This window comes from Castor canadensis, chromosome 9 (assembly GCF_047511655.1).
Source record: "Castor canadensis chromosome 9, mCasCan1.hap1v2, whole genome shotgun sequence".
Taxonomy (NCBI): Eukaryota; Metazoa; Chordata; class Mammalia; order Rodentia; family Castoridae; genus Castor; species Castor canadensis.
This window is the reverse complement of record NC_133394.1, coordinates 9118386-9132283: the sequence shown is the minus strand read 5'-3', so window position 1 is coordinate 9132283 and position 13898 is coordinate 9118386. Positions and strand designations below refer to the sequence as shown.

The window sequence follows — 13898 nt, the reverse complement described above, 5'->3', positions numbered from 1 at the left end:
TTATCCTTACATTTCTGTAAATTTGAAAAATTTCTACCGTTGGGCCACCAAGCTGTGGAACCCTGCCCTTACCTCAGAGTTTCCTTTTGAGATCAAATTCTTCCCACTGATGTGTTTTCTGTTCCCATAGCTTTCTCTTTTCTTGATGTGCTATGTCACCTCTCCTCTTCCTGGTCTGTTAGGTCATTAGTGAGAGAACTGACCCTCTTGTGGATATGGCTCTCACATTAGGAATGGTGATGAGAAGCAGTTAAGTCAGAAAATATACAACATAGCCTGTTGGAAGGTTTTTAGAAATAGCATTCAACTTTCATGATGTATTTAAAAAGAACCGTTTCAGGTGTCAGATTTCACATGGGAAACTAATAAAAATTCTCCTTTGGAGAAATACAGAATTAGAGGAATGCACAGGCCCTGATTCATGATACAGATAATTAGCTGAAGCATGGCTGTTTTTTTGTTTTTTAAAATAATTTCCTGTCAGATCTCTAACCTTGACAAGAGCTCACATCACGTGTATTTATGAGTGCATTAGTATGATTTACTTAATAATCTTAAATTTTGCTTATGTGTATTTCTTCTTAATTGTAGGAGTTCCTCCCCCCCTTTTTTTTTTTGGAAGAGAAATGAAAATAATTTTTCCCAGTGTCTTGTCTTTTAACTTTGTTTTATTTTTGGTTAATTGTAAATCTAAAAAACTTGGTGTAGTCAAGTTTAGAAATCTCTTGGCTTTTGCTTTCCTTATGTTTTATCTAGTAATTTTTCCCTCGAGTCCATGAAGATGCTCTCCATTTTGTTTTAATAAAAAACATTTTACGTAGTTAGGTCTTTAGAGCAGCTATGATTTATTTTGTTAATGGTGAGAGGTAGTGATTTAATTTTTATTTGTACGGATAATCATTGTCTTGGCGTCATTTATTAAATAGCCCCTCCTTTTTCTCATTGATTTTTTTTTTTTTTTTTTTTTTTTTGCTGTTGTTAGTTTGTTTGAGACAGGGTATCACTATGTAACCCAGGCTGCCTTTGAACTTGTGATCCTCCTGCCTCAGCCTTCTGAGTTCAGGGGTTGTGGGATTACACCACACCCAGCTCTTCTCAGGAATTTTAATGCTACCTTTTCCTATGATAAGTTGCCAATATGCACCAGTCTTTCCCTAGCCTTTAGGTTGCTTGTCGCTAGTGCATTGGACTGTGTCTGCACCATGTCCTGTTGTGTAACTACCATAGGCTAGGTAGGGAGGCTCTTCAGCACAGTCTTGCCTGACATTTGCCCTTTTCTCTTTCATGTGTACTTTTCACTATCTTTGTCAAGGTTTTTTTGTTTTGTTTTGTAAAATCCTCTTGGGATTTTTGACTAGAAATACACTAACTTTGTAGAATTGGTATCTATAAGATACTAAGCATTCCTATACTTGGTATCTCTCTATATGTAAAATGTTTTTCCTTTCCTTCTCCTTCTCTTTCCCTTTCCCTTCGCCCTTCTCCCCTCCCTTTCTCTCTCCACCCGCCCTCCTCCCCCAGTCAGAGGATGCTTGAGTCCAATCCTCAGGTAAAATGTAGTAAATAGCATACAGCATATGCTCCTTCTCCCATATATATTTCAACCTAGATTTCTTATAATACCTAGTACAACTTATATGCTGTGTAAATAGTTGTTGTATTATATTGGTTAGGGCATAAGGATGAGGAAAAAAAATCTGTATATATTCAGTACAGATGCACAGGGTGTGTGTGTGTGTGTGTGTGTGTGTGTGTGTGTGTGTGTGTGTTTAGGGATCAAACTCAGGGTCTTGCACATGTTAGGCAAGTGTTTTACTACTGAGCTACATTCCCAGCTCTTGGCTTTTTGAAACAGGGTCTTGCTTTGTAGCTGAGGCTTATTTTGAACTCATTATGTAGCCTAAGCTGGCCTGGAATTGAGCATAGTCCCCCTTCTACCTCCTGAGTGCTGGGATTATAGGTGTGTGTCACCACACCTTGCTTACCAAATATTTTCAATCTGTGGTTGAATCCAGGGGTATGAAATTTGTGGATATGAAGGGCTAATTGTAATTCTATTTATAGTACCTTGTCAGAACAGGTGACTGTTTGAGATTGAAAGGAACTGGAGGTCTTGGGGGCAGGAAGAGGAGAGACATGAAATTTTTGAGGGGATGCTGAAGATCAATCTATGTAAATACCTGTCATCTATCTTATCTCTCTGGTGGGACAGGGCATTGCATTTTGTAGCTCTGCTGGCCTCAAATTCACTGTGTAACTGGGCTGACCTTGAATTTGCAGTCTTCTTACCTGAGCCTCCAGGTGTGCACTGCCATGCCTGACCTGAATTTTTTTTTTTTTTTTTTTTTTGGTGGTGGTACTGGGGTTTGAACTCAGGGTCTCATGCTTGCTAGGCAGGTATTCTACTTCTTGAAATACCCCGCCAGAAAATGGTTTGCAATTTGGTTGTGGTGATGATTTTACTATTTCTGTGAACAAAGTAAAAACCATTGAATTTTACATTTTAAGTGGATGAACTGTATGGAATATGAATTATATATCAGTAAAGCTGCTAAGAGAAAAATGTACACATATAATTTTGTTTGATATTGCCAAATACCCCTGCAGGAGTGTTAATACCTATTTGAGTATCCACCAGCACCATATAAGTGTGTATCTCTTTCTCCACTTTCACTACTAAAATGTCAGTGTTTTCATTTTCACATCTGGTCCATGGGAAATGATAAATCATTTTGTCTCAGTTTTCATTTCTGAGTGAATTTGAATACATTTTCCTATATCTAAAGGTCATTTTAGTATGTTTTTGTGAATTGTTTTTCCTTGTTTGTCCTTGGGTTTTTAGTTCTTTTTCTTCTTATTTTAAATTGAAATGTTCTTTATGTATTAGTAATATCAACCTGTTGTGATACAGCATCCTATTTCTAACATCAGAAATGAAGTTTTCCTTGTTTTTTTAATACTTTATATAAAAAAACACTTACACATGCACTTTTGTTTTTTTGGTGGTTCTAGGGATTGCACTCAGGGCCTTGGCTCTTGCTAGGTAAATGCTCTACCACTTGAGCAAAGCTTGTGGCCTTTTGTGTGTGTTTGGTTTGATTTTAGGTAGGGTTTCAGCCTTTTTGCCTGAGGCTAGACCCAGACCACAATTCTTATACCACCGTCTCCTGTGTAACTGTGTGCACCGTCAGTCTTGCTAACTTTTGCCTGGGCCAGCCTCAAATCGTGATCCTCCCATCTCTGTCCTCTGTGTAGCTGGGATTACAGACATATACCACCCTGCCCAGCTTTGAGTTAATTTTTGTATCTGGCGTTATCGTCGTTTTGACTTCATTCCCTTTCATGTGAATATCAAGTTTTCCCAGCATCATTTGTTGAAAAGGCTGTCCTTTTCCCATTAGATGATCTTAGCAATGTTGTCGAAATCATTTAAGAATTTTTTGAGAAAGTCTGTTGAGATTTGATATGTGACTTCAAGTCTGTCCTTGAAACTGTGCCATGTGCACTTGAGAAGAATGGTCTGTTTGGGGGAGAGTGTTCTTTATGTTAGATAGAGCTAATTGGCTTTTGTATTGCTTTACCACCTCCTCTCTTTGCTTATGTGGCTTCTGTCTGGTTCTGTGATTGACAGGGTAATATTGAAATCTCCAAATATTACTGTAGAACTGTTTTTCCCTTCAGTTATTTTTGCTTCATATTTTGATCATCTGCATTACTTGTACATATGTTTATAATTATCCTACCTTATACTGAAATTTTTATTAACATTTAATGTCTTTGTTTCTTGTAACCGCTCTTCATTTAAAGTCTGCTTTGTCTGATGTTGGCTCAGCCACACCCGCTTTGTATTTGCTTACTGCTTTGTTTGCCTGGAATATCTCTTCCCTTTCTTTCCACTGTGGTCTTTAGATCTAAAGTGATTCTGGTGTAGACAGCATATAGATGGAATGTGTATTTTTATCTGCTATACCAATTCTGTCTTTTGATTGGAAAGTTTAAACAATTATTGATGAAAGGGACTTCTGTCATTTACTGTGTATTTTCTATACAGCTTATAGTTTTTAATCTCTCATTTCCTGGATTACTGTTGTCCTTTACACACATAGTTAGGGTTTTTTTTTTTTTTTTTTTGGTAGTGAACTGTTTAAATTTCTTTTTCATTTCTTACTATGTATTTTCTGCAGCTATTTTCTTTGTAACAATTTTAACACTAATTTGAATTTATACAGCATAACTTGAATAACTGTGTTCCTTTATTATTTATTTATTTATTTATTTTTTATTTTATTATTCATATGTGCATACAAGGCTTGGGTCATTTCTCCCCCCTGCCCCCACCCCCTCCCTTACCACCCACTCCGCCCCCTCCCTCTCCCTCTTACCCCCTCAATACCCAGCAGAAACTATTCTGCCCTTGTCTCTAATTTTGTTGAAGAGAGAATATAAGCAATAATAGGAAGGAACAAGGGTTTTTGCTGGTTGAGATAAGGATAGCTATACAGGGAGTTGACTCACATTAATTTCCTGTGCATGTGTGTTACCTTCTAGGTTAATTCTTTTTGATCTCACCTTTTCTCTTAACTGTGCTCCTTTAAAGGTCCCCATCTCTTTCAGTTGTTTATTATGTCACAAGATTCCATTGTTATATGTTGTGTGTGCCAAAACAAACTATTCATTAGTTTAAATGCATTTTTCCTATGTAGACAATAAAATGTGTACTTACAAACCAAAGTTAAAATAATCTTGGCTTTTAGACTAAAATTGTTTTTAAAAAGTGTGTTGGTCTGTTAAATCACATAAAAAACAAAAAAGTGGGTACAAATCATTGTTGTAATAATACTTTGATAACTGCCTACATATCTGCCTCCACTGAGGTCATTGTTTGTTTATGCAGCTTCAGGTTACTCTCTAGAGTCTTTGTTTCATCTTGTTGCACTGCTTTAAGCATATTTCTCTCTCTTTTCTCTCTCAGTCAGTATTGGGGTTTGAACTCAGGCCCTTGAACTTGGTAGGCAGCCATCTACCACTTAAGCTGTATCCCCGGCTCGTTTTGCTTTAGTTATGTTCAGTGGAGTCAGCACAGGCCTTGCACTACGATCCTTCTATCCACGCCCATGTAGATGGGATTACAGGTGTGCACTACCACCCCTTGCAGTTTATTTGTTAGGCAAGCACTTTACCACTTGAGCCACTCTTCCAGCCCTGCAGTTTATTTGTTGAGGTGGACGTGCCTCGCTAACTTTTTGCCCAGGCTATCCTCGAACCACAATCTTTCTGATCTCAGTCTCCCAAGTAGCTGGGACTACAGAGGTGTACCACCACACCTGTATGCTTTCAGTATTTCTTGAGGTACATGCCTACTGGTGAAGATCTTTGTTAGCCTTTGCTTTCCTGAGACTATCTTAACTTCTCTCACACTTTTGAAGAACCGTTTTGCTGAATACAGGAATTTTTTTTTTTTTTTTTTTTTTTTGGTGGTACTGGGGCTTGAACTCAGGGCCTTCACCTTGAGCCACTCCATCAGCCCTTTTTTGTGAAAGGTGTTTTCAAGATAGGGTCTCGTGAACTATTTGCCCGGGGTTGACTTCAAAACACAATCCTCCTGATCTCTGCCTCCTGAGTAGCTAGGATTACAGGCGTGAGCCACAGGTGCCCGGCTTTGAATGTAGGATTCTTTTTGACAGCCTTTTTTTCTGTTAGGTCTTTGAATGTGGCCCCTTGCCTGCAGCCTCCAAAGTTTCTGATGAGATATTTGCTGGTAATCTTATTGAGGATCCTGTGTATATGACAAATCATTTCTGTCCTGCTGCTTTCCAGATTGTTTGTCTTTAAAAATCTGGTCAGTGTGTCTTGGTGTGGGCCTCTCTGAGTTCAGTTTACTGGGGTTTATTGAGTTTCTCATATGCTTTTATTTGTCTTTCCTTACATTTGCTACTATTTCTTCAAATATCCTCTCTGCCTTTCCCCTCTTCTTCTTCTGAGACTCTCATAGTCCATGTTGTTGGTGTCCTACAGGTTCCCTGCTTGGGCCACTTTTGTTTCTCTCTTAGTTTTCTTCCTTAGACTGAATTAATTTCGGTTGTCCTGTCTTCCCGATCACTGAGTCTTCTCCTTGTTCAAATTCCTTTGAATCCCTCTATTGAATTTTCCATTTCAATTATTATATTTCTAGCTCCAGAATTGCCTTTAGTCTCTTTTTTGTTTTTCTGTCCTTCATTGGTATTTCACTTTGTCTCTGCATCATTTTCTTGACTTCCTCTACATCTTCCTATAGTTCTTTGAACATTTCCCATAAACAACAACAAATGTTAGCAAGACTGGGGAAAAAGGAATCCTTATCCACCACGGGTGGGAATGTAAATTAGTACATCCACTATGGAATGCAGTGTGGGTGGCTCCTCTCATATATGCAAGATAGATCCAAAAATTAAACTTGCTCAGATATATGTATCGACACAGAACATGTTTCCAGTTGTGGGACTGTTTGAGGAGATTGGGGGGAGGAGGGAGAGGAAAGGAGAATGGTAGAGTGAATATTACTGGAAAACATTGCATCTGGGTAGGAAGAAGGCACATTGAAAGCTGCTGAACAGTGTGGGGAGGATAAGGAGGAGTAATAGAGGGCTAGATGGATTAAAGTAGAATGTACTCACAGGTGAAGTGCCATGGAACACCTCTTCAAATATGGACGTGCACTTAATGAATGACGGGAATGTAAGACAGGTCCTGTTTGGGGGGAGAGTACAATGGGAGTGGGAGGGTAAATGGAGAGGGTAAGGGAAGGCGAATATACTTCTGTATAAAGTGTATGTACTTTATATGCCTGTATGAAGATAGAGCATTGAAACCTGCCAGTCATTTTAAACAGGGGCAGGGGATGAGAGAGAACGATGGGGGAATGAACCTAACCAAGACGCCTTGTAAGCATATGGAGAAATGTCACAATGAAACCCTTTGTACAACTATTACGTGCTAGTAAAAATGTCTTAAGAATGAGAAAGAAAAGATGGAGACTCAAGGAGGAAATGAGAAACAGTGTCAGATGCTTCAGAGGCACCAAGTCCTTTGAAGACAGAAATGTACCTATTGGAGCTGACAAGCAAAATTTTAGTAAAAATTTCATTTGTGTAGGAAGGGAGAATACTGGAGAAATTAGGAAGTGGAGACAGAGCACAGATTTCTTTTCTAGAACTTCCTGAGAGTTGAAGGAACTAGAGCAGCAGGTGAATCATTCATTTTAAGATCAGAGGATCTTATGACTGTTTGTATGGTGGGGAAGTAAGACAAGGTCAAGGAAAAGGGGATGTGATGAGTAGGCCTAAGATCCAGGGCTTGGAAACCAGCACATCAGCCTTTGAGAGGACGGGGTGTTTGAGGAGGCAGTTGTTTGATTGTGTGTGATTGCTAAATTGGGGGATGAGGTACTGGAAGATGACTAATAAGCAGTCATTATCACTAGCATTGTTCTCTGGTAGATTTTGAGGTTAGTGTTTTTTTTTTGTTGTTGTTGTGACTGGGGCTTGAGCTCAGGGCTTCAAGCGTGCAAAGCAGGTCCTCTACTGCTTGAGCCACACGTCCAGTCCATTTTGCTCTGGTTATTTTGGAGATGGAGTCTCAAGAACTATTTGCCAGGGCTGGTCTTGAGCCTCGATCCTCCTAATCTCAGCCTCCCAAGTAGCCAGGATTATAGGCGTGAGCCACTGGCACCTGGCTAGTTTTCTTTTTTAAGCTTCATTTCATGCTCTTGGGCAGAGGAGGTACGCATGTAGCCACTGTGGGTTGAAATATAGCCCATAAAACAGGGCATAGGACATGTATGTCCGTTCTGTCCTTATTTGCTCATTGTTATTTACATCAATTTTGTTATTGTGATAAAATTGCAACTTTGATAAAAACTTGTGATACTTCAGTCATCTAGAAATGATTTTTTATATTCATGGAAATACATGTCATCAGGCTTTGGAGAGGACTTGTTTTAATAAGTAGTTGTTACCTGAGTCTCCCTCTTGGCAAAATATTTCATTCATAGAATGATATTAATACTCTCTTTTCTCCCCTCCCACTAGTAGTTCCGAAGAACTGCTGGTTCAGATTTTAGCTCTTGCCGGGCTGTGAAAATAGCGAATGAAGGATGCTTGGACTACTTGGCATCCAGATTGTAAGTGAAGTTTATTTCTACGGTTACCGTGTGTTATGTCGACCTTATATGGTAAAAGCTGTGGGACTGTGGATTTTTCTTAAGTTTTCTTCTTTTTTTTTTTTTTTTTATTTTTTTGGTGGTACTGGGGTTTGAACTCAGGGCCTCACACTTGGTAGGCAGGTGCTCTACCACTTGAGCCACTCCTCTAGACCTTAAGTTTTTTTTTGTAAGATAAAAATACTTCCAACTTTATTTTATACTTACAAGATAAAAAAGAGCATAATGACATTAATAACTTATGTAGTAAGATGAGATTTCTGCTTTTTTTCAGCTATTTTATTTTATTATAAAATTTTATAGACATTTCCATATCTGTATGCTTAAATTTTCTGTGTTGTTTAATTTGGACATTAAGAAATCCTGTTAGAAATCTCTGTACTTTTCTCTATGAAAAATTTAATGCACTCAAAACTAAAAGAGTAATTTTTAGGAAGAAATCCAGATAATACACATACTGACATTTATCTCTGCATCAGGAAGAATGCTTAAGAGGCTAGGTTTAGAAGTCACTTGAAGCAATTTGCCATATTGCAAAACTACTAAAGAAAAATGATAAAATAATATCGAAGGCATTCCAGATGCTCACTACTTCAGTTTTAAGGTATAAGTAACTTACACAAATGAATACTTACACAAATTAATCTGCTTTATAATTCTTGAATTAAGAATGAATGCAAAATGAGATTGCTGCCATAAGCAAGAGACAGTTCTGATTTTATGTTATTCAAACCAAGTGAGCCAAAGAAAATGAAATAGTTACAAACCAGTAAGTATTTTAATTTGTTAAATAGGAAGTTTTTGAAATTGTCTCAGTCTAGCACATTTTATGTATTCAGTGCATAAAAGGTTAAACAATTTATATTAATATATTTCAGGAATAAAATTACATGTTCATAAGGGAGGAAGTTGCAATGTCTGTTTACTAAAATATAAATGTACCAGTATCAGCTATGTACCGAAGCTTGGTAAGAACTTAATGAGAATGAGTTTGAATGTGAAACTCTTTAAGATGCAGAATGCTCACTACTGCCCTCTTTTGACACAGATGCAGAAGCCTATCTCCTTTTCTCACAGTAAAATTATGTCAAATATTAGATTGTGAAGTATGGTACGTTTTCTGTCTTTCCTGTTTATTTTAACATAATTTTTCAAATTCTTCCTCCTTTTAGGGTCTCGGGTTAATCATCTTTAGACGACTGGATTACTGGATATCTACTCTAATCCATCTGTTTTGACTTATAAAACATGATAATGCAATCATCTGTGAACCTTGTATTACATTGATTCACGCATTGAAGTTTCCTGAGGGAAGAAACAATGACATCAGCAGTTGCTGACAGCGGAGGTTCTGTTTCGGAGCTTTCCAGCAGTGGAGTAGAAAATCAAGAGGTTAGGCCTCCAGTGTATTGCTTTTCTGTTCGTTCATAAACATCAGTGCACGAAGTAGTTTTGAAATGAACTTGAAACAGATATTTGAGAGCAGAACTGTACCATGCATAAAATTGTCCATGTCTGTGTCATGTGTCCTCACGTCATTTAGACGATTGGTTGAGGAGGACACTGCAGGCCGGCTCACCTGAGTTGATGGAGTGCGGGTCCGTTAGAATGAACTCAGAGGGAGGAAAAGACAAAGAAGGAGCACTGTCTTGTTAGAGACAAATTTGTGTTCTTTATAAAATCCATTGTCTTGTATATAGGGATATATTATACCTAAATTAAATTCATCTTAAGTTAGTTTTGTATTGACTTTCCCCATCTTTTTTATATCTTATTATATCTAATTCATGGTGGTAATCTATTATTTCAATCTAATAGGTACATTTATTTATATGATTAGTACATAAAATAAATTCAGGTTTTGAAATTTTATGTGTGTAGAATTTTGAGTCATTAACATATTTGGTCATTTTCTATAATTGAGAGAGACCATTAAGAATAAGGTGGGAGAAGAAAATCCAGACTGTGAGATCCTCGCTTGTATACCTACCGTTTGAAAGACTGAATATTGGAAAGGATCAACATTGAAATGTAATAGTGCTGTCATCGTAACACATTTGGTTAGAGATGAGGTGAAAAATGACAGTTTTCTATGTTACAAAAGTCCGTTTTCTACAAAAGATGCTGCTGTTACATTTGGTAGTTTACTGTAAGGTGGCATGCTATGTCCTGGTTCTTTTACTTGGTTGGTGTCTGTTCGGTCTCCCAAGATCCAGATCATTTATGTGCAAATTCTGTAGGAAGGGTAGAAAACAAAGGTAATACCTTTTCTTTTATCAGTGGTCTTGCTATTCTTAAATGTTCCTTTTGTATTTGAATTAAAACTGGTTCAGAGTCCTTTAGGAGACGCCAACTGCTGTAGAACATACGTTATTCCCATAATCAATTTCTGTCTCTTCCTTTAAGATTCATTTTCTTTGTGATCACCTCCAGGTATGATTCACCAAAGAGATCAAGGACTCAGGGGACTTCCATCCATCCTATGCCACCCAACCCAAATACTGCTTCTTCTTCAAAGTACTTCTCTGCCCTGTACATTTGCTATGTTGATATTTAGCCACATGAGCAGAGCTGCCAAGAACAATAGGCAGCATGTGTATTATCTTGTTCCGATGAAGAGTATCATTAATATGGGGAAAAGGAACAGCAGATGTTTCTGGAAGACTCCTTTTACTTTTATTCTTTTACATGGGAGCGTAGGTATTGATCAACCAAAAACGAACTCATCATGGAAGAAAGAACCTGTCAAATGAAACGACTGTACCAAATTGCTGTGACTGCTGATTTATGTAGTATTTTGTTGAAGAAGGCCAGAATAAGGCAATACCTTGTTGGGTATTTTAGGTAGAGTGGCACCACAGTAGGAGCAACTGCTTAGGGGAAGTTTTGTTCAATTTATATGTTAATTCGTTTGTCCTTTTGACAAATACTAAATGACCAGCTACTGTGTGTTACTTTTCTAGGCATTGAAGATAAAAGTATTTCAGAAGAATATGAGAAGTAATTTGGGACCAGGGCTGGGGCGTGGCTCAGGTGGTAGGGCGTCTGCCTAATAAGCACAAGGCCCTGAGTTCAAACCCCAGCACCTCCAACAAAAGTAACTCAGGGCTGGAGATGGATCACATATGGTGGTTAATGGGTATTTTGGCAGTCAGTGAAGGCTTCTTAAAGATGTGATATTTTAGTGCAGAGCTGATGAAGTTAGGGGTGGGGACATAGAAAATTTTGGGGAGAACCCCAGGAAGAGAGAATGGCCCTAATATTGGAAATGTATTGGTTTTACAAAAGGAGTTCTGAGGGTCATGGTATTTGAAAAATAGATTTTTGCCTTATAAGCAAATTTTCAGGAATATGTTTCCTGCATAGAGTAGTATCTGTGCTCTAAAATATAAGTCAGAGTAAAAACACGATCTGTCAAAATTTTGTAATACAGTCCCCGAATCAGAAGAACAAGGAAATATTTAAAAAGTAGTAGTCACTTGGAGAATTGTCATAATTTTCAGGGGTTTAAAAATCATATTTTATAGTAGTACATTTTATAAAACTAAGATGTTCTGTTTCTGAGATTGGTGTCACAATCTTACTAATGAGTGTAGATACAAAAATTACTTATTTTTTATTTTTATTCTTTTGCAGTACTGGGGCTTAGACTCAGGGCCTACACCCGAGCCACTCCTACAGCCGTTTTTGAGATGGGTTCTCCCTAACTATTTGCCCAGGCTGGCTTTGAACCTCAATCCTCCCGGTCTCTGCCTCCTGAGTAGCTAGGATGACAGGCGTGAGCCACGGGCACTGGGTTATTTTAAGAAATAAATAAATATATAAAAAAGAAATAATATATGAAATATATAAAATAAATATATAAAATAGTCATATATTTAAAAATTCAGTTACCAAATAGGCTATAGGTATGTAGGAGTAATTTATTTATTGCAGTGCTGGGATTTGAACTTGGGAGTTTGTGCTTGCTAGGCAGGTGATTTACCACTCAAATCTTCAATCTAGAATAATTTAATAGTAAGAAAGCTTGTTAAATTAGTAGAGGTAAATGGAGCTTCATAAAATTCAGTATCTATTGTTGATTAAAAATGCTAGCTGTGAGTGTAGATATAGTCAGCGCTGCAAAGAATGCGATGTAAGTAAACAGCCAGCATCCTTTCTGCCCATGAGCTACTGGGCATGTTCTTTACAGTTAGGGAAAGGGCAGCTTGCTAACTTACCTTCTGATGAGACTTTGATAGCCAGGAATGCACATCTTTAAGCTCTAGCACTCAGGAGGCGGAGGTAGGAAGGAGATTGGGGTGGGATAACAGACCAGGTTTATACCCCCAGCATAAACAGCCAGGAAAATGGAGGAAACTTAAGGAAGCAGTTTGCATACTTTGTGCTTCCTGAGAGAAGAGGAGGTTACCTTGCCAGTGTACCTGCCTGTTGCTTGGAGCTGCTTTCTGTGCTACAGTGTAGGAAAAGAATGAAGCAGAGCGTAACCGTCTCACTGCTGTCAGAACAAGCAGGCAGTTCTAAACGTTTTATTCCATCTCTATCAAATGCTAGGGCAGGTTTGGGTAAAATATCACAAAGGATATTGGTTTTCTTTTTGTGTTGTGTCTCTGTTGCATCTTGGTGTCAGGGTAACTAGTGGCTTCATGAAATGAGTGGAAGAGTTTGTATGGGATTGATAATAATTTTTTCCCTAAATGTTAAGTGATCATCAAAAATGCCACTTAACACTGGAGTCTTCTTTGTGGAAAAGATATTTGGCTGTGAAATAAATTTATTTAAAAGCTTTTTAATTTTAAAGCTATTCAGTCCTTCTTCTTGGAGTGACTTTCAAGGTGGAAGTGGAGGGGGCTAAGACAGGAGAATCATGAATTTTGAGGCCAGCCTGGGCAATATAGTAAGACGCTGTCTCAAAAAAAATTAAACACTTCTCTTTAAAAAATTATATTAAGAAAATGAGAACCAGAGATTGGAAAAAAAATATTTATGATATATATCCTGGCAAAGGGTTTTGTATTAGCCCATTTCCTGTTACTGTATAAAATACCAGAAGCTGGGTATGTTACAAGAGAAGAGGTTTATTTAGCTCACAGTTTGAAGGTTCCAGGGCATGGTGCAAGCTTCTGCTTGGCTCTGGGGAAGGCCTCGTGGTAGATATCATAATGGCAAGGGTGAAAAATCACCTGACAAAACAGAAGCCCAGGGAGGGCAAGGCTCGTTTTTATAAGGCAGTTCATGGTGCCACAAGAGCGGTGCACCACTGATCTGAAGACCTCTTGGTAGATCCCTCTGCTGGAGTCCTACCACCTCTTAACGTTGCCACCCAGAGGACTACACTTCCGTTACATGAACCTCTGGGGGACACACTTAAGCCACATCTAAACCACAGACACATTCAGAACATAAAAATACTAAGGTGAAGATAACCCATTAAAATAGGCGAAGATTATTTTATGAACAGATAATTACATGCATGATCAGTAGACACATAACGCTCAATATCATTAGCTGTCAAATGCAAGGGACAATCACTAGGAAGTCCTACTACACATGTAGACAGAAAGGTGACAGGGTGACACCACATGTTGGAAAGTCATATCTAAGCCAGGGACCAACTGAAATACTGCTACTTGGGAGGCAGAAATCAGGAGGATCATGGCTCGAGGCCAGCCCAGGCAAATGGTTCACAAGATCTTGTCTC

General features: G+C 38.2%; 1 protein-coding gene across 2 annotated transcripts in view; it reads left to right on the top strand.

The window, feature by feature from the left end:
• Positions 1 to 13898, top strand: part of Elf2 (E74 like ETS transcription factor 2) — a 93901-nt gene that overhangs the window by 15577 nt on the left and 64426 nt on the right. For both annotated transcript variants that reach the window (XM_020171490.2, XM_020171487.2), the window contains exons 2-3: positions 8067 to 8158; positions 9370 to 9589. In XM_020171490.2, the coding sequence (XP_020027079.1) occupies positions 9518 to 9589 (72 nt within the window). In that variant the 5' untranslated portion in view covers positions 8067 to 8158; positions 9370 to 9517. The remainder of the gene's footprint in view (positions 1 to 8066; positions 8159 to 9369; positions 9590 to 13898) is intronic.